The 21,722-nt window shown below is 41.6% G+C and overlaps 1 protein-coding gene across 2 annotated transcripts in view; it reads right to left on the bottom strand.

Annotated features, from left to right (window-relative positions):
- Positions 1-3,728: 3,728 nt before the first annotated feature.
- Positions 3,729-21,722, bottom strand: part of iars1 (isoleucyl-tRNA synthetase 1) — a 47,976-nt gene continuing 29,982 nt past the window's right edge. For both annotated transcript variants that reach the window (XM_058055051.2, XM_078798608.1), the window contains exons 26-34: positions 18,961-19,135; positions 12,831-12,943; positions 11,301-11,396; positions 8,591-8,767; positions 7,484-7,604; positions 6,927-7,052; positions 6,658-6,804; positions 6,102-6,254; positions 3,729-4,069 (exon numbers count right to left, since the gene is read on the bottom strand). In XM_058055051.2, the coding sequence (XP_057911034.2) occupies positions 3,987-4,069; positions 6,102-6,254; positions 6,658-6,804; positions 6,927-7,052; positions 7,484-7,604; positions 8,591-8,767; positions 11,301-11,396; positions 12,831-12,943; positions 18,961-19,135 (1,191 nt within the window). In that variant the 3' untranslated portion in view covers positions 3,729-3,986. The remainder of the gene's footprint in view (positions 4,070-6,101; positions 6,255-6,657; positions 6,805-6,926; positions 7,053-7,483; positions 7,605-8,590; positions 8,768-11,300; positions 11,397-12,830; positions 12,944-18,960; positions 19,136-21,722) is intronic.

Genomic DNA, 21,722 nt, shown 5'->3' with positions numbered 1-21,722 from the left:
ATTGTCAGTAGTACCATTCACTAGACTTGATCGGCAACAATTATTTTATACTTACCCCATAAATGGCACAATAATAACAGGATAAGTCATCATCATAACAGGGGCTAGCTACTGTTGTGGCTGTACTTCAGCTAAAACTTAACTAAATGCCCAACGTCATTTCCTGTCCACATGCCTGTAAGACATTTATTGAAAGACACAGCAGGAGTCTTATTTTTTTGTGTTAAAATGGCTTTTTTCCTCTGATCATATCTATTATATTGGGTAATATGAAGACGACTATAGATGTGTTATTTAATGTCTAGAGGCTCTAATGATGGCAAAAATCTCATTTAGGTTTTCTATCAGTGAATTTCACTTATAGTCTGGAACAAATTAACGCAATAAAGGAGGGATTACTGTATTAGCTTGGTACAGAGAGTAGGAAATTCCAAAACCATAGTGAGATTTAAGTTATATTAATACACTTTTAGGGCATTTTTGTCACACCTTAACTTATACTGCAAATCATGCACACATTTGAGGTGGCTAGCGTTTAAAATCAAAATGAACAAAAAGAAGCAACATTCATTTTCTACCACTTTTCCTCACAAGGGTTGGGGGGGGGGGGGTACTGGAGCGGGGTACACCCTGGACTGGTCGCCAGCCAATCACAGGACACATATAGACAAACAACCATTCACACTCACATTCATACCTATGGACAATTTGGAGTCGCCAATTAACCTAGCATGTTTTTGGAATGTGGGAGGAAATCGGAACCAGAGATTGGCCGAGGGTGGAATCGAACCCTAGTCTAAAATAAGCAGACTAGAGTTAATTAGTATTTCTAAATATACTTGTTTTGCTTTTCATGTACTTTTACTTTCTTCTCTCCCACAACTGTATTCCTCCCTCCTACTGCCTCTGTTACTATTACATGCACAAGGGCCATAGCCAACTATGCAAATTAGCACCCCCAGAAGCACCGGTTTATATCTACAGCGTCACCAGCACAGGATACCGCATAGCAAGCAGTACTTTAGCACTTTGCTGTAAAGTAAAAGAGAGGCCTGCAGAATAATGAATTATGCTGAAATTGTTAATTGCTCTTGTTTAAAAGGGTGAGGCAGGTTGGAGGCAAGCGGGTGGGCGCTGCAGTCAGCAGATCTGGATGAACACACCACTATTGGTACTAATACTGATGATAGGTGTTGAATTTAATAGTGCAGTTACGTGGCCCATTTGTATGCAAATCAGCAGCAAATTGATGTCATGTTAATGTACTAAAGCAGGCGAGGGATTCTACGTCCCCAACCGAGGGCCATCGGTTCTCATCAATAACACACGCTCTCCAGTCAGTCAGTCGTGTTTCTTCTTCAAGGTCGACTACTTTGTTAGAGAATGTCATGGGTATAACAAAGAGACAAATGTGACCTATTCCACTTTTTAACAGTGCAACAGTGCTTGTGTCCCAAATGCTGTGTTCTGCAAATTCAAATGTGACCTTTTGTTTTTCCAAGTCCACATTCTCATTTTTTTTTAATTCTGCTAAATTATCCCAAACTTTACGACACCTATTAGTGGACTAAAAATGTGTTTGGAAATATACAGTATGTACCCAACTCCCAACAATGGCTAGGCTAACTTTATGACCGTATATCTTCTCAAGGATAGAAAAGAAACTTAGCTATACTTCAGCGTCCTTTGTGTACAGCTTGTCTAGCAGTATAGTAATCCCTTCGAATTCAGTTCTAATTTTAAGGCTTCGCTCTCAAAATGTATTTCTCAAATATATATATATATATTAGGGTGCATCAAAAAACAATTATTGAATTTTGATATGGCTGGGTACTAAAAGTGTTCCAATATATGTAGAAACAACACATACAAAATAATTTTCCAATACATGATTTAGGGGTGCCACCATACATTTGTTTTTGTGGAATAAAGTGGTGAACAGTTCAATGGTCGCCATGGAGATTTGAGGTCAGCAAAGAATGCAGCTCAAGAACTCTGAGGTGATCTTTGTTTTAGTTGGTATTTATACTCCTATTACATATTACTACCAAATTTGTGATTTTGTCTTTGTAATTTGAATGATTTGTAGTCATATAATATAAGTTCATTGTACTCAACATTTCCAGGTCAACTTTTTGGCAATGAGACTAGAAATTGCACATTTTCAGATATTTTACAAAAGTTTGTGTGCGAGGTGGCACCCCTAAATCTCAATGGATTTCCTCAAAATTTGCAAAAGACATTTTTATGTTCATTAGAAAAAAAAATGGAATTCCAGCCAAATTATGAATTTAAAATTTCCCATTCAACTTTGATGCACCCTAATATATATATATATATATATATATATATATATTTCTCAAAAATATATTAATATATCGTGCTTTGTCATGGTCGAATAAAGCCTCAAGCCTATCCCAGCTGACTTCGGGCGAGAGGGGGGGTACACCCTGAACTGGTCGCCAGCCAATCACAGGGCACATATAGACAAACAACCATTGAATAAACCTATTAAGTAAATGTTATGTATGTCTAAATTGCATATTCCAGCATAAAAATGACTAAATTAAGTAAAGTACAAAAATAAGGCATTCAGAAGACACATTAAAAGATGTTATGATATTTAGTATGATATTTAGCACTGGTCACTAGGTGTCAGTAATGTTACTGCTTCTGTTTGATGAGACATAAGCACTAGACTTGTGCCGATCATTGGTCGCTATCAAATAGGCAAGGCATGTTTATTTATGGAGAACATACAGAAAATATGCCACTTTATGATGTTAATACATCTTATAAGGACAAATCAGTTTTTCCTCCACATTTAATGTGTAGAGCTTATACACCTGAAATTTATGGTATACTGCTATCCAAGCTGTACACCCCCGACTCTAACGTATATCCAGGTTTACTTCGTATAGTATTATAGTATTGTACTCTGAGAAGACAGTGTTTCCCCATCCATTCTCTCACTCATTAACACAGTGTTAAGCTTGTCACTTGACCTTTTAACACATCTCATTTAGCCAGGTCTGGCAGAGAATAACAAAACGTAGCAAGACGGTATTCAGTGTTGCTGGCTTAGTGACTCAAAAAAGGCAAATCTAGCTCGTGTAGATTAACATCAAACAGCGTATCCCTTTTCAGGTTTTGCTGTACAATATTGACATACTGTGGGAACACCACCCACAACATACTAACATATCAATATATATGAGATGTTATATTTAGCTAGGTATTAAAGTGCTTTTAATAGCTACACTAAGTCTTAATGTTGTGTTGCAGGTAGGTGGTGGTGGTGGTTGTAGCCGTGTGTGGGATGTTTTTTTTTTTTTTCCCTCTGCTACCTCATTACCGCCATTTTAATCCCCTTTGTTGCCTTTAATGGCTGACCTTGCAATGAAAGAAAGTAACGCAAAGAAAATGGGAACAATAAGTGTCTTCGGGAGAGCAGATAAACTACAAGAGCAAATGAGGTTAAGCTGCAGGACCAGACGGGCTCTCCTTGAACAAGCCTGAAAGAAAATGTGGAAGAGGAATTAATAATAATTTTTTGGAAAAAGCTAATTTTTCATCACCATTGATTTATTCCAATTGTCAGTGAAAGCAGCATATTCCACACAGTCCCGAAAGCTCAGCGGCCCAAAAATGTAATTTCAACTTTCAAACGAGGATTTAGAAAGCAATGAAAGGTTTATCTGTTAAATACTAACATGGTGTGTGTGTGTGTGTGTGTGTGTGTGTGTACAAAATGGGATAAAATGGTTCTCCCTGATTGCCACAGTCATAATGACTCTGCAGCCTCACCTATCTCCACAGTGGGAAAAAAAACACAAAGATCTTTAACTGTGTGCTTCTTAGTGAGCAGGAGTCTCACAAATTGGTAGTGTATGTACACACATGATTATTTGGATTTTTGGATTTAAAAAAACTGTGTGGTAACCACGATGAATATGTATATGAGTAACTGGTGAGGTGGGGGGATTCTACGATTCTGCCGTGGTTGGAAGAACTCGCACAAAGAGAGTTTTGGTGTCCAGAGATTTTACTGGCGAATCAGCCGGCACAGCTGAAAGAAAAAGGCACAACAGTGACATGGTTAACAATCTTAATTGTATCCATAACACAGGAAAGACATGTTAATGTTCAGGTAAAAATGCTCCACTGAAGAAGGTGACCATTTTTTTTTGCATGTTTCAGATCATCATACAGATTTAAATATTGGTCAATGACAACACAACTGAACACAAAATACAGTTTTTAAATGAAACTTTTTATTATTAAGGGAGGAAAAAAAAACAAACCTACATGAAAAAGTGATTAGTGAGATTAATGGAGATCTACCAGTCTGGAAAAGGTTATAAAGCCATTTGTATTGTTTTAGGACTCCAGCAAACCACAGTGAGAGCCATTCTCCACAAATGGCAAAAATGTATGTGGAGCTCCCCAGGAGTGGCCATCCAATCAAAATTACCCCAGGAGCGCAGCAACAACTCATCCATGCGGTTACAAAAGACCCCACAACAACTGCAGCCTGAAATAGCTCCAGGAAATTTAACCTGTGAGAACCTGGCATCCTGTCCGCTCATTGCTCGGTCAAATAAAACTCCTGCTGATTGGTCCTTGTCAGCTATCTAGGGGTCGCGTCGCGGTTTGCAAGCCAGTATGTGCATGACGACATGCACAAGCATGTACTTCCTGTGTCACTTGGCTGGACCGAGACTCACAATAATCACCCTGTCACAAAGATTCTGTTGAAATTAATGGCTAGAGGCGACGTATGTTACCTCCTGTGTGTGGCACCCATCAATGAGATGTGGTCGCTCGCCTGAGAGCCCTTCGTGTGACAACTTTTCAGAACATCTAAAGCATTTCCTGTTGTTTCTCACCACATGTGAAACATAAATGGAAGCCAGAAAAGCAGAGAAGACAAAGGCATCTGCCCATGCAGAATTAAAAACTCCAATGCTCCTTTTAGGTGGGTGGGAGGTGGCTGAGGGCGGGTATATTCATGGTTAGTTTACCACGTCGGGGGAAGACCAGTAACATCCCAACCAAAGTAGGCAGCCAAACACCCGCTTCCCCTCCATTCCTCAAGCCCATCCTATCACTAGTCAGAACTCATTCATTCAGAACTCAGAATTCATTCAAGGACTCACAGAAATGTAAATTTTTTACAAACTCATTCCAAAAATGCACATTTTACCCATCTGCGCGTAAAAAAAAATAAATAAATAAAATACTTCAGCATTGTGAAGGGAGCCACATGCGGCTCTGGAGCCGTGGGTTGCCGACCCCTGGCCTAGTACAAGTCCTGCCTTGAATCCTATTTAGATGCTGTAGCATGACCTTAAAAAGTTGGTTCGTGCTGGGAAAACCCTCCAATGTGGCTGAATTACAACAATTCTGCAAAAACGAGTGGGCCAAAATTTCTCCACAAGAGACTCACTGAAAGTTGTGGCAAATGCTTCATTGCAGTTGTTGCTACAGAGAGTGGCTCAACCTGTTATTTTTTTTAGGGGGCAATCACTTAAAAAAAAATATATATATTTTTTACACAGGGCCATACAAGGTTTGGATTTTCCCCACCATTATGATAAGAAGTTTCATTTAAAAACTGTATTTTGTGTTGTCATTAACTAATATTTAAATTTGTTTGCTGACATGCATGACAAACGTGCAAAACAATAAGAAATCAGGAAGAGGGCAAATGCTCTTTCACACCACTGTATATTCTTTTATCTTTACTTTTTAATTTGAGAATTTTAATTATTGGATAATTAATTACTTGCCAGTAATTCATTGTATTTTTAATCATTAAAGTTGTTTACATTTAAAAAAAATCAAAGCGGTTTTATGTTTTGCATTATGTTCCCTGTGCAAAAAAGCAACCGTGACAACAAAAAACCCAGGTAAGTACAGACCCTTGTTGATGGCGTACTGTTACACCACTAATGCTAATCTATCAAGATTAAGTGTAAGTATACAATATAACATATAACACTAACATCGTGATTTCCCTCACCACTGTTGCTGAATGGGTGCAATTTATAAACTGTGACCTAAGTAGATAGCAAAAAGCAGTCATGTTTGCGTCTTACCCTGACTGAGCTCCTGGTCCAAGTAGAGTCTGAGCCGTCTACCGCGGAGGCCAAACACCTTGGCGACCTCCGACAGCATGCCCGAGTAGTCAAGCCCATTCTGGCCCACTGGGTTGACCAGCAGGAGGGTGCCCACTTCTCCTGTTTGGCACTCTGCAGGAGGCAAGGAGGGAGACACACTTAACTAATGAGTCTACAAATGACAACATTGATATAGCGGACCAGAAAGAGGTGCTATAATTTAACAATTTGTGTCCTTTAGAAACAATGAAAATAGAAATGATCTGTTCCAGGGTCAAACTGTCACCATCATGAAAGATTTGGGAACAATACAACACTAAATCTCCATCCATTTTTTCTTCTTCCTCCATTTTTATGCAACCCCACGTGGACAAGATTTGGACACCACTGTGCTAAAAGAGAATCGCTACAACTTGGAAAGGTCTTTTGTGACATCATTCATGATGGCGGTCAATGCCTGAACTGCCCATTGTATGACACGAGCAAGATGACTGCTTTAACTTTTGACTGTTTGTGTTTTTGTGTCTTCTCTTACCAGCTGGCCGTGCATTGCAGAGAACCAGGTTCACGTAAGGACACAAGAGGGCGCTGATGGTGGGGGCGGAGCCGGGGCTTGAGGAGTCTGTCGACACCAACAAGGTTTTGCCAGTCAGGGTTAACAGGTCTGTTTTGTTGGTCAACTCTGTGGAGAGAAAATTAACACTACATATTAGCATTTTTGTACATGCAAATGCGGTTTATGTATAAATATGGAATCGTGTGACAAATGAAACAAAATTCCACAAAAAAAAAAAAAGTGTTCACCTTTTCCATCGTTAAAGAGTTTAAGCTTGACATTGTTGGTTCCAAAGATGTTGCTGCACACTCTTTTCAGCTTGTCCACATCCAGACCGTTATCACCTTTGGGGTTCTCCAGCAGCACCACCCCTTCTGAACAGGAAAGCAGTCATGTAGGCTATACAGTCATCTCACATTTATCCAGTTAATTGGTTCCAGACTCAACCACGATAAATGAACTTCCTTGAAGTAGGATTCACTCATTTTCTACCGCTTTTCCTCACAAGGGTCGTGGCGGTGCTGGAGCCTATCCCAGCTGTCTTTGGGCAAGAGGCGGGGTACACCCTGGACTGGTCGCCAGCCAATTACAGGGCACATATAGACAAACAACCATTCACACTCATTCATACCTATTCATACATTCATAACTATGGACAATTTGGAGTCGCCAATTAACCTAGCATGTTTTTGGAATGTGGGAGGAAACTGGAGTACCCGGAGAAAACCCACGCATGCACGAGGAGAACATGCAAACTCCACACAGAGATGGCCAAGGGTGGGATTGAACCCTGGTCATGTTATACCTTGTTCATTGCCCTTGACTGTCACTCTGAGGTTGACGTAAGCACAAGCTGGACCGTTCAAAGGAGCCCGCTGTGCCGAAGATCCCTTTACAATCGTTAGCTCCAAGTCCGAGCCCTTCAGCTGCACCAAACATGGCCAAGGAGAGGGAGGGGGAAAAAAACACACACAATTCAGTATATTCTGACACTTACATGTCTCTTTCCTAATACAGTTGAACCTCCAATGTTAAACACAATTAACTTTCATGTCATTGTGATTTCAAAACAATGTCAAGAGGATTAAATATTATATTATTGCCATTATAAAATGTCCAAATAAGTTTACCACTGTGTAATAACACAGAATTTAATTAAAATGGTTCACCTTTTCAAGATGCCTGATACTGAATGATAATGTCGGGTATTTTTTGACTTCAGGATACTGTATGTTGTCCCTGTGAGTGGGGATTCCCTCAAAAAATTGACTTTATCGTTTGTGCATGTTTATTTTTGTTAACTTTAGCAACTATTTTATTGTGAATGTTGTGAACATTCCCCTTTATTTGGTATAAAATTAATATGCAGACTTAAACCATAGGCATCGTGAATGGCAGACAAAGTGATGCAGAAATTCAATCCATTCATATGGAAGGATGCCAAAATCAAACTGGGACAAAAGATATGTAGGATGATTCTAGTTATCTTTGCTCATGTGAAACTTTATAAAAATGTGACCATGCAAAATACACATTTAATACCCGGAATTACTAGAAAATTAATTATGTTCAATATTTCAAGTTAATTAACACAAAAAAAGGTTTATGTTTTTTAAGTGTGCAGAAGTAGGGGGTACATGGCTTCAGGTCAAATGTCCGAAGAGGTACGCCATTGTAAAAAGTTTGAGAACCACTGGTGTTGTGTATGCATATCACTTCTACCAGATTAAATCATGTGTATGTAATTGGAGGCATGTTTCTCCCCAAAAATTGTGATTTAAGTCCAAATTGTAGGAGGTTCCATTGTCTGTATAGCACCTAATTTATGCTCAGCATCGTACTTTTCTTCCTTGCCATCAATAAGGCACCACAAAAAAGCCAAAGTCTTTTGAGGCAACACTTGCACTCATACCTGCGTCTTTTCTGCAATGATGACGCCAGCAGTCTTGGGCACAGGGTAGCTCACAAGGGGAGCTTTCGTCGTTGCCAGAATAAAGTCGGTGTGAGCCTTGATCACAGAGTCCAAGTACTCCCCCTCTGGCTGACAGCGGTAGTACACCGTTATCTCATCAGATGGCACCAAATGGCCCTGGGTGAGATGAAACAGACAATAAGGCAGGCAATAAGGCTGTTCACCTGATTTGATGTTTAGTAAGTGTGTTTTCTGATTAGAAAATTAAGCAGCAGGTATTTTTTAACTAGACTAAATCTGGAGGAAGCAGTTACCTGCAGGGAGGAAGGTAAGGATGAAGGGATTAACATGATGAGGATGTGAGGGTGGGATTTGAAAGAAAAATAGAGTGTGAGAATTTTTGTGTAGAGCTGTCTTTATTTATTGGATGAACCTTGACACGCTGAAAACCACTGATTCATTGATTTCATCTTACCCTGCCACACTCTACATGTGCAGACCGATGCAGTTTCATGACTGTAACACACACAACACATCCACGTACACACTCACACACACAAACTACAATTGCAGTATGCGGCTCAAGGGCAGAGGAATAAAGTTAGATACAGAGGAGCATTCAATCAATGGAGGAAGGTTTATAGGCTTTTGCTGCCAAGTCAAGGCGATGACCCACTGCTGATGGGGGCTACCACTTGATTGTGTGTGTGTGTGTGCACATGTGTGTAGATAAAAACAGACAGAACTCCAGTTAGCAGAGGATCCTGACGAAGAATGGGTTGACCTGCTTCTCACCCTTTCATAAGCTCCTAACAACACTGTACATGCACACAAACAGACCGCAGGACTAACCAACATGTCAATGAACGCTTGTAAATTAATTCCCATCCCCGCGGTGGAAAATTCCTCACAGATCGGGGTTTGAAATAAGAGTTGGAATGCAGCTTGGCCGGGATCCAGCCAACAACGCCACTGCTGCTGCTGCTACTACAACTACTGCACGGACGGAAAAAAAAAAAAACTTGTTTGTTTCTTGAAAAAACAAGAGGCTGCTGGCTAATCCGTCTTTACTTCGTAGAGCACTTCAAAGCTCCAGTGCTAGAATCTGAAAGGGGCCAGACTGTAATTAAGCTGCCATTAATCCTGCCTTACGATGGAGAGAAAAACGTCTAACTGTGACACGGCAATGGAAAGATTCCACAACCGATCAAATTAGCATGAGAGCCGTGAAAATGAACTTGTGTTGGGGGGAGTGCATCAAAGCAGGGGGAAAAAAAACAAACAACCCCTCAGTTTATGCTGGATGGAAATTGTAGGCTTGAAAGTGAATATTTGCTTTAATTATGCAACCAATTTAGTGTGTGTTTACTTCCAAGTGATCATGCTTACTTCATTTGAACTTTGACAATTCACCACACACACTCAACTAGGCATTGCAAAAATTTGAATTCATATATATGGCGGAGAGGCGGCACAGCGGTCGAGTGGTTAGCGCGCAGACCTCACAGCTAGGAGACCAGGGTTCAATTCCGCCCTCGGCCATCTCTGTGTGGAGTTTGCATGTTCTCCCCGTGCATGCGTGGGTTTTCTCCGGGTACTCCGGTTTCCTCCACATTCCAAAAACTCCAAATTGTCCATAGGTATGAATGTGAGTGTGAATGGTTGTTTGTCTATATGTGCCCTGTGATTGGCTGGCGACCAGTCCAGGGTGTACCCCGCTTCTCGCCCGAAGACAGCTGGGATAGGCTCCGGCACCCCCCACGACCCCGTGAGGAAAAAGCGGTAGAAAATGAATGAATGAATGAATATATGGTGAATGCCCACATATTCATGATTCAGCATTCACATTCACATTCAGTATGCAAATTTTTGATCCAAAAATGATTGTATGGTTAGAACATCGCATGGTTATGTCTTTCTGCTTAACTGATACAGTAATTCCTGATATCATGGTTAATTGGTGCCAATGTGATAGTGAATTTCGGTGAAGTAGGATTCTAATAAAGTCTTAAAAATTAAATATTTATTCATTTAAACTACCAAATTTACAGTATTGATGCACTTAGTAAACACGGACCTATACATTACCCCTCTTGACTTCATACAGTAAGTCAGGGGTCGCCAGCCAGTAGCTCATGAGCTACCAATAGCTCCTAACCACTTTTCAAGAAGCTCTCTAAAGGGTTTATTCATTTATTATGAACTTCTATAGTGACAAAATTTTAAAAGTTGGGTTCGGCTGTAGTCCAGAAGTCCTCGGGAGCGTTTGGGAGTGTGACCAATCACAGCAGAGTGGGTGCGCCCGGATGAGGGCCTTGGGTGGAATGAATTAAAACAAACAGTTTTGGAAATCCAAAGAAATACAGCTGGAATAGTATAATAATAATATAATAATATTTGCGTGTTATGTGTAGCTGCTCTATAGAGAGCCCACAACTCAATACACGGCAGAAACATTGCCATAATAGGTCCCCTTTAGCATGTTTGGCTTTATGGAACAGATTAATTGAATTAATTACTTATGGGAAAAAATATATAATTTTAGCTTTGCTGTTAAATCTGACAGTGTCAGATGTTATCACATGTTATCATTGTACTAATAACTCAACCTGAAGCCATTCATAAAGCACCAGATGGCAATATCCAAGTGGAGTGTGTGTCATAATTAGTTTCCAAGGTGAGGTGTGGTCCTTAAATAAAGCCGCCTCACCTTTTTGCGTAGTTTCTGAACACGGTTGATGACCTCCCTGGCCACGCCCTCATCCACCATGGACTGATCCGGACTGACATCCAACAGCACCAGCACCTGTTCAGCACAGCCGGGAGAAGAGGGCGAGAGAACGATAGATTGTTGGTGACGAGCGACAAGAATTCAGCAGCGCATTGGTTCCAACAGTTTGAGCCAATCATAGAGTATATCATTTCAAAATTTGTGAAATCAGGAAAAATCCGAAACAAACAAACAAAGTCAAATATCAACTTGCCTGGGCGTTTCCATACGTTTTTGCGTGGTTCTCCAGGTCACCGGTGTGCGTGTGTGTGTGTGTGTGTGTGTAAGTGACAGGAAGAACTCTGTACGTTTGCATGGATACATTTTTATATATGATCTGTCTTTTTCAGACTTTCTTCTAGTCTTATGTTCAAAACAGTACAATATTTCCTATATAGCCTTAGCTTTTGTATGTATGGATACTGCCCAGTCGCACCAATATTCCCTAGATTCTGTGTGAAAGGCACAGGAAGATACTAAATGCTAGATTCATCGTTTTTATGCAATCTCTGAGAAAGAGACTCGAGTGTGTCACGGTAGTGTGGGTATGGACAGAAATTACGGCGGGTGAAGGCAACACTGAGCCGAGAGCACGATAGACAGATGGGAGATGGAGAGGGAAAGAGAGTGAACGAGAATAGCAGCAAATTAAAAAGGCCGCTCTGTAAACTGGTATTAAGGTGCAGTCGCGCGCTCCGTGTGTGTGTGTGTGTGTGTGTGTGTTTGTGTATACACGCTTGGTGGAGCACTGATTAGTGATGGCCTGTGGGAAAGCCAGACGTGCTGGTTTCCACTTAGCTTAGAAATGATTTCCTGCATTGCACTCCTGGTAAGGAGGTTGGTGTGTGTGAGAGGACTGTCAGACGTGGACACACTATACAGTCATTTGTTCTCTCTCCGACACAACCTTAATGTAGCTGCAAAGAGCAAGTTGGTGTGTGTGCACCATGACGACTGTGTCAGTTACATTTCAAATGTTCCTCATGGGGGGGCTGCACGGCAGACAAGTGGTTAGCGCGCAGACCTCACAGCGAGTTCAGTCCCACCCTCGGCCATCTCTGTGTGGAGTTTGCATGTTCTCCCCGTGCACGCGTGGGTTTTCTCCGGGTACTCCGGTTTCCTCCCACATTCCAAAAACATGCTAGGTTAATTGGCGACTCCAAATTGTCCATAGGTATGAATGCAAGTGTGAATGGTTGTCTATATGTGCCCTGTGATTGGCTGGCAACCAGTCCAGGGTGTACCTCGCCTCTCACCCAAAGCCAGCTGGAATAGACTCCAGCACCCTAATGAGGATAAGCGGCACATACTTCCCATCCATTTACTTAAAATTCACAGTTTAATTGTTCAAGCACCATGATGAAGTCCAGTAAAGTGCCTAACAGTTGCATTAGTCAAAATAAAATAACATTTCCCAATGGTTGTAAGGTTCCCCATAGGTCGTGTTCCATTGTTTACAGGACAATTCACCTGTGAGTCAGAGTGCGCTTCGTACTGCGCCGCTGAGTCACCACTCTGGTTGAAAGTGTACATCAGCCTCAGGTCCTCCTCGTGAAGCTCATGGCCGTCCACCACGATGGACCCTGCATTTAAAACACAGCATATGTCAATTGTCTCATTGGATATGTACACCATCAGCAGGCAGCGGCATCCAGTAGAGCTTATCTCATCTCCAGTGTACACACCAATGGGTTTGGGCAGCAAGAAAGTAACATACACCATAATGACTCTACGTTCACAAATCAGCCTACAAATGTGTGGATTTCCCCTTTTGGGTGGGGTGATATTCTCATTGACACCACATGTACTGTGCTCCAGAGCCAATTAAGCTATTTGAATGTTGAGCGGCTCAATATCTCAGCTGTTTGCTTGTGATTACATTCTTTTCGGATTGCATTTGCAGAAAAAGAGAGCTGAAGAGCCTAAAAAACTAATATCAATATGAAACAATATTGGCTGCATCATAATATAGTGGATCCCCCACATAATCGCATTTCAGCCTTCATGACCCGGCAGATTTCTGATTAAAATGTACTTTTTATTTGTGAAAAATCACGCTCTTATGTAATAATAATAATAATAATAATAATAATAATACATTTTATTTGTATAGCGCTTTTCAAAATACTCAAAGACACTTTACAGAAGAATGGAGTTGAATAAAAATAAGTAAACTGTGTAAAAGATACGTTAAAATACAACATTCATTCGTTTATACACAGTTAAAACATGAGTAAAAGCGGGGCGGGGCAAAGCAGTCAGATATAAAAAGTTAGACATTAAAAACAGATTTAAAAAGGTGGGTTTTTAGTTGTTTTTTGAAACTGGGAAGGTCAGGGCAAGCACGGAGTGAATGGGGCAAAGAGTTCCAGAGGGTGGGGGCAGCGATGGAGAAGGCTCTGTCATCCCAGGTTCGGAGCTTGGTCTTACAGGGGAGTGCCAGGAGGTTGGAGTCTGAGGAGCGAAGGGGGATTGTGTGGATGGAGGAGGTCTGTGAGATATGGGGGGGGGGGGGGGGGGGGGGCAGATCGTGGAGGGCTTTGTAGGTAATGAGAAGAACTTTGAAGTGAATGCGTTGGGGGACGGGAAGCCAGTGGAGGTTTTTAAGGACCGTGGTAATGTGTTGACGGGAGCGGGAGGAGGTGAGGAGGCGGGCAGCGGAGTTCTGAATATATTGTAGTTTATTGAGGGTTTTGGAAGGTGTACCGTAGAGAATACTGTTACAGTAGTCGATTCTGGTTGTGATGAATGCATGGATCAGGGATTCAGCGGCAGAGAAAGTAAGTGATGGACGTAGTCGGGCTATGTTCTTAAGATGGAAAAATGCAGTCCGGGTTAACTGTTTTGATGTGGGGTTCAAATGAAAGGCTGGGGTCCAGGAGGATACCAAGGTTGTGGATGTGTTTGTAATCTCCATAATTAGGCCCTAAATAATTACCCACCACTGCTAATAATTTATACAAATGTGGTAATAAATTATATAGTGTCAGCATAATAAGGAACTGTATTGAAAGGAAGCACATCGGGGTAACACAGCAAGTAACATGTGGAACACACAATCTAACTGCACCACAGGGACTATGCCGGCATCAAAATAAATACATACACACTAATATACATGTACTATACTTCTAATATACAATCCGCAATGCATGCTGGCAACCCCCCCCCCCCACACACACACTTCCCAACAGGAGGTTATCCAGCATGTTTTGTGGGTTATAAATGCAAGAACGACATAAGTGGATGTAACAGCAAAGGCTTCCAACTACTGCAGTTTGAGCTGGCCCGTGTCTCCAAAATGAAAGTTCTTCCAAATTACGTAGTCAGGGAATGAAAAGCAGCTGAACGTCTCATAACTGAAGAATCCCTTTAGTCAGTCCTGAACGCAGAAAGTCACTTCAAGAGCGTGCAGACCACTGACATGTCTGCTGCATGCCAGCTGCAGGAGAAATATCAGGAACAAAATTTTGACTTCTGCACCACTTTTGTTGACCTGACAGGAGCCTTCGATATTGTCAGCTGTGACTGAGTGTGGAAAATCATGAGCAAATTTCAATGTCTAGGCAATGTCAATGTCACAATATGTTAATCCAAGTGGTCCGTCAGTCCGTCAAACTTAAAGGGGTCAACTGCTCAATAATGTTGAATTGCTGACTAGAAGACAAAGATTTGGCCACTAGTATCACTTCACATGGAAGATCCAAGAGGCTACAGAAATTACTTGTGAATTCACTCCGACGTACTCCAAGAGGTGGTGGAAAAGTTAACCTCTTCATGTGAATGAGACAGGCTGAGACATGCTTTGATACACACTGCCCACCCTGTTTCGGCATAGACTGCGGTGCGTTCACGGAAATTATGCACACCACAGATTTTCAACATTTCAAAATTTGCTTTGCACATTGATTTACGACTAATTTACTCATTGGCAGGTAAAATTGTGTATCACTGTGTGGGTAAAATGCATACATGTGTGAACAACGCTTAAAGGGGAACTGCACTTTTTGGGGAAATTTTGCCCATCATTCACAATCATGTGAAACAGGAACACATATTTCTTCACCGTGCATGCATGATCACAGCATGTACAGCGGGGAAAATAAGTATTGAACACGTCAACATTTCTCTCAAAAAACATATTTCTAATCGAGCTATTGACATGAAATTTTCACCAGATGTCGGCATCAACCCAAGTAATGCACACATACAAAGAAATCCAAACATTTATGTCCATAAATTAAGTTATGTGTAATAAAGTGAAATGGCACAGGGAATAAGTATTGAACACGCGTACTGAAATTTATTTAATACTTAGTGCAAAAACCTTTGTTGGTGATTACAGCCTCAAGACGCCTCCTGTATGGAGAAACCAGTCGAATACATTGCTCAGGTGTGATTTTGGCTCATTCATCCACACAAACTGCCTTCAAATCTTCAAGGTTCCGGGGGTCTCTTCTGTGAACCCGGATCTTCAGTTCTTTCCAAAGATTTTCAATTGGATTCAAGTCTGGTGATTGACTGGGCCATTCTAGCAGCTTTATTTTCTTTTTTCAAGCTGTGTGCTTGGGATTGTTGTCTTGCTGAAAGATCCACCCTCTTTTCATCTTCAGCAGCCTGGCAGATGACAGCAGATTCTGATCAAGAATGTCTCGATACTTTTCTCCAGTCATTATTCCTTCAATGATATGAAGTCTACCAGTACCACATGCTGAAAAACAGCCCCACGCCATGATGCTCCCACCTCCAAACTTGACTGTTGGTATGGTGTTTTGGGGGTGATGTGCAGTGCCATTTTCCCTCCAAACATGTTGTGTCTTATGACATCCGAAGAGTTCAATTTTGGTCTCATCTGACCAGAGTATGTTCTCCCAGAATGTCATGGGTTTATCCAAATGTTGTGTCGCAAACTCCAAACGAGCTTCAACATGCTTCCTCTTCAAAAATGGAGTCTTGCGTGGTGTGCGTGCATGGAGGCCATGGCGGTTGAGTGCATTACTTATTGTTTTCTTTGAAACAACGGTACCTGCTGATTCCAGGTTTTTCTGAAGCTCTCCACGAGTGGTCCTGGGCTGTTGGAGAACCCTTCTGATGATTGTTTTGACTCCTCTGTCTGAAATCTTGCGAGGAGCACCTGGCCGTGGCTGGTTTATGGTAATGCCGTGTTCTTTCCACTTCCGGATGATGGCCCCAATGGTACTCACTGGAACTTTCAGAAGTTTAGAAATGCGCCTGTAACCAATGCCTTCAGTGTGTTTTGCAACAATAAGGCTGCGTAGGTCTTTGGACAGCTCTTTGCTTTTACCCATCATGCAATGTTTCTTGTCTAACACCTTGCTGGTGAGAAACCTTTTTAAAAGGCATTAATCAGGACTAAACCAGCCGATATTACTTTGCACTAATAGGGGACAGGTTAACCTTCTAAATACTGACAAACTCCAGCTGCTTTCTTGGCATTCCAGACCTTTTTACCCCTCCTTTTCTTCATGTGTTCAATACTTATTCCCTGTGCCATTTCACTTTATTACACATAACTTAATTTATGGACATAAATGTTTGGATTTCTTTGTATGTGTGCATTACTTGGGTTGATGCCGACATCTGGTGAAAATTTCATGTCAATAGCTCGATTAGAAATATGTTTTTTGAGAGAAATGTTGACGTGTTCAATACTTATTTTCCCCGCTGTATATCAAATGATGCAACGCTGCTTCATAGTCGTAATAGGTGTATCCCAATGACAGCAATGTAAGCTAGGTCATTTTAACCAATTTTCTCATGTTATAATGCTCAGAAAAGGGAACGAAATATGTGTTCATCGCTCACATAATGATTGTGAATGATGGGCAAAATTCCAGAAAAAGTGCAGTTCCCCTTTAAGGCCATAAATGTCAAGGTAAAAAGATGTGACAGACACTGCAGCATAACTCAGGCTTGATAAGAGTGTCAAAAATATACTTTTTTATGTCTCAACTAGTAGAAGTTTTCAATTTCGCCATTGGCAGGTGGTTTCAGAATATAATCCTCACAAATAGGTGGGATCTCCTGCATATTTTAGGATATGCTTCCAATCCAACATAAAATGTTGATCACAACTCTTCAGGTTTAGATCTAAAACTTTGCCAGTGGCAGAAATTAACCATCTCTATGTTCTTGCTAAAAAACCATGACCATGTCCTCCTCTTCACTTCTATGCATGCCCTGAGGCAAGAGGAGGAGGAAGTTGGGGGCGTCACTCCATCTGTCTAATCCTTCAACTCCACGCTTTGATTTCCTGAATCATTTTCCTCTATTCTGCTCTCTTGCACCAGTCACCTCTTTAGTACGCCCAGTCAAAATGTCAGGATTAAAAGGTATTCTAGCCAAAGAGACGAAAACCGAATGAAGTTTCCAGCCAGATTGATAGACCTGAACGAGATGTCAGACGTAGGCACCAAACTGAATCTGAGTGGCTACTTCTTTTTTCGGGATCTGCAACACAGATGCAGTAACCGAGCGCTCATTGATCAACACAAGACTCCTGTAAGCCTCGCTGAAATATTCAGTGTCCTAAAATGGGATTTTCTTCACTCAGACACATATTGATCAATGACATGTCACTCAGAGCCACTGTGCGCACTTTCTTCATCCGCATCGCTATCCATCAGCCAACCTTTCCCCCCCCGTCCACTTGGGTAGACTTCAAAACATCCCACCTTAGTGCTTGAAAATGCTAAGTTCTCACAGTCGAGATGACCTTGGCAGCTTCCTTCCCAGGAGGCTCTGCTGGCCTCTTTCATTGTCTAATTGGAGGCACAAAATACCTTGTACTGCTTTCATCCAGACAGTCGCTTGTTAGCTCGCTGGCACAAGAACTCTTGCAGTATCTCACAAAAGTGACAACACAACTCACATTTCAGCAAATACAGGACAATATAAGAAAAAATAAACATAGACCTACTTTAGAATAGTCCGTATATAACTTGTATAGAAGATTTACAAGATACTCAAAGCTACTGGAAACACAAATTGTGTCCTTTGTGTGAAAATTTTGTGTGAGCCCCATTGTTATCTAGCACTGCATTAATCCTCTTGGGCATGGAATTGAGCAGAGCTACACAGGTTGTTACTGAAATCCTCTTCCACTCCTCCATAATGACATCACTGGTGGATGTTGGACACCTTATGCTCCTCAACTTTCATTCCTTCCTTCGACATAAATGGTGGAGCCTTAAAGGTTGTACTGTCCCTTGAGACAGGTGGGGGGCCAGTTACATCCATTCATTTGTTAGTAAAAGTACGTAATAATCAAATGCATGGGCAATTGTGTAATATCATAGCCATAACTACTTTAGAAGATAGATATTAAGTCTTGTAAGATACCCTAAGTGTTGTATGATGATTGACATAGCTTTAAAAGTTCACACTGTTCAGTCATTAGGTGGCTCCGAATAAGGACACCTACTTTAGTGGTGAAACATTTGTGGACTAAGGACAAGCACATAAGAGCAGTGCCGACTGAGCGTTTTTTAAATTATCTATCACAAACTTTCCTATAATGTCTCCCTTAAACCTGGTGGATAAAAAGTTTTGCAGCTTAAGTGGATTAAAAATGCAGTACCTTTCTTCTGGAAGGCCTCAAGCTTTTCACTGCTGAGCTCCTTGATTGACACGGTGACAGCTTTGAATGCCCCCTTCAGTCTCTTGCCCAGCACCATGTGGTCCGGCTCAGCTCTTAGACGGATGCCGTACTTGTCTTTGTCCGTCGATATTGTCAGCTGGCGCACGTTGAGCTCCTGGAGGAAGAAGAGGAGGAGAAAAAGAGAGATTCAGGACTCCACTAATGGAGTACTTAACTGCCTGCAGAGAATTTTAATAGGAACATCGATATACACTCAGGCCAGAAGGTTTTCTGCTCTCACAGTATAGGATAGTGGAGAGGAGATAGCAGGAGACAGGCCAGTACACCCACGGAGGTGCAGGTGGCAGGAGTGTGGAACAGGTGGAGTACTAGCTGTCTGGAGTGTTGGAAACAGACTCGATATGGGTGGCGTGAGATTCCAACATGTACAAGCAGAACAGACACCCACAGTCCAGCCCTGTGCTGCTCCACTGGCCTTTGCCAGAGAAGTGAAGAATTAGCAGATTTCCCATTGGACCGTTGTTTGATGATTGCTTCATTGAGCTTAAAATTGACATTCAATGAGTACACAACTGTTAGAAAGACCATCATCTTTCCATGTTTATGTCTTCACAATGTGTTTTCGTCATGCGATGAGATTTCACAATTTGCTCAGCGGTCCTTGAACATATCGTAGTTGTCTGACAGCTACACCGTGACCCCAATTCCACCGATCATCATATATGACCATTTATTAGGATTTAAAACTGGACAGTGTCGCGAGTGAACAATGGCAATTGAAGAGAGCCCTTGGCCCTTATGTGATATCGGTAGACATCGGTATCAGATTTTTCCCCCATAAAGATAGCTAGTCATTTTAATGTTCATATGGCCAAGTTTGTTCACATACAGTGCAAGCCCACTTCCTGTGCTCCCCACAGGCTACTGTCTCCGTGGTTGCTAGCGCCTCACGTTAGCCTCTGGGATGCTCTTAGCCATGCAATGAAGCACAAATTGGAAGGTTATGACATTCTTGCCAGCTTCTTGATCTTGCTTGTTAGTGAATTCAAGTTTCCTACGATACCAGAAGGTACGGAAGGCTTGGATTTCCACTTACTTTGCTAGCCACCTGACTTTAATCTTAGCTGCGGAGCTGACACCACCATATCAATGGGTAGACAGGGAATCACGCCAATACCCAATGTTGCTCTCATGGCATGTATAAATGTGCTTGAATAAACAGACAGAGCTGCTTGAAAGACAACCAGTAGTGGTGGCGTTGCTAATCCCACAACATATGTACTCTCCAAGAGAAATGCACATTTCCAGCAACTGTGCAAAAATGGCACCCCGCATTTGCTGGCATGCGAAAGATGACCATGTAAACATACATGAGTGAATAGTAGCAAACTAACGTGTTCCTTTCATCCATCTATTTTCTAGATATGCCGCCTATCCTCAGTAGGAATGTAACAATTCCCAGAAGTAAGCACTGTAAAATCTGACGCTGTGTGTGCGCTCAATTAGGAGAGTCTGTGGTGACTTCCATGAAAATGCTGCTTTTCATATGATATGGAGTTCTTACCATAATTGTTTTGGCAAAAATTTTGCATTGGATGCCCTTCCTGACACAACACACTGTATTTATCCAGGCTTGGGTCTGGCATAACATGGCACTGGCTTGTACCCCATTGGAGGGAGTTGGTGTGAGAGAAAGATGCAAAAGACAGGGTTGGATGGAAACAATTGATTTGCTGTGGCGGCCCCTGAAGGGAAAAGCCGAAAGAGAAAGAAGAAGAAGAACAAGAACAAAATGGGGTGTATTTTCAATAGTGTTGGACACTTGTCACAACAAGATAAAAGGTATGTAAGGATATAAATTCACTTAAATATTTATCTGGAGATTAAATTACTTTAAAATCTGAAATATGTGAAATGTTAATTTTGGTCTGGACTCTGTAATAAGGACACAAACAAATTACTGCAACCTGTAGGCAACTTGTAGGCCACTGGCCAGCTACACATTTCAGCTATCAACTTATTGCCATCCATATTCAGCAGCCACTGTTCTGCTGACTAAGTGTTTGGTGGTTTTATTGTATTTAAAAGAAGATTGTTATTGTTATATTACCCATATCAGTATCGGAAATTGAGAGTTTGACGATATCGGCATATTGGTTATCGGAAAACGACATTCAAAACAGACTTTCCTAGGTAACAAAAATAGGCAAGAAGTACAGTAGAAAACAGGTGGGAAACAAATGTATTGAAACTGATGTGCAATGGAGAATGGACAACGAGGGCTTTTTGCTTATGAAGAATTGGGTTATGTGATGTGATCAAATGAATGGCTTAACTTTTCCACCACCTCTTGGAGCTACGTGAAGGGAATTATCAAGTAATTTCTGAAGCCTCTTAGATATTTTTTGTGAACCTCTGTTGAGTGATCATCACGCCTTAAGTGACGTCTTCTGGTCAGCAATTCCCTCTCCCACATTGTCTACTCTCTTTTTTGTAGTTTGCCTACGGGTGTGCCCTCTGCACTTGGTCCAATGAGCGCGCACAGCTCACCAAGCTAACGGACAAGTGCCGGCATTTTGTCTCCTCTCCGGGCTGCATCTGTGGTTCAGAAGGTAGCGGATGCAGCAAGAGGGGCCCAGCAGAGGCGGGCAAATCTGCTTTTTATTCAGGTTTTCAGTTAATAATGCGAGAAGACTAGAAATAAATGGGTAGCTCTTGGCCATTTTCATTATGTAAAATTA

This window comes from Doryrhamphus excisus, linkage group LG18, assembly GCF_037039965.1.
Source record: "Doryrhamphus excisus strain RoL-2023G ecotype Guam linkage group LG18, RoL_Dexc_Guam_v1.1, whole genome shotgun sequence".
Classification (NCBI taxonomy): domain Eukaryota; kingdom Metazoa; phylum Chordata; class Actinopteri; order Syngnathiformes; family Syngnathidae; genus Doryrhamphus; species Doryrhamphus excisus.
Note: the sequence above shows the minus strand (reverse complement) of the source record. Positions and strands in the feature narration are given on the sequence as shown.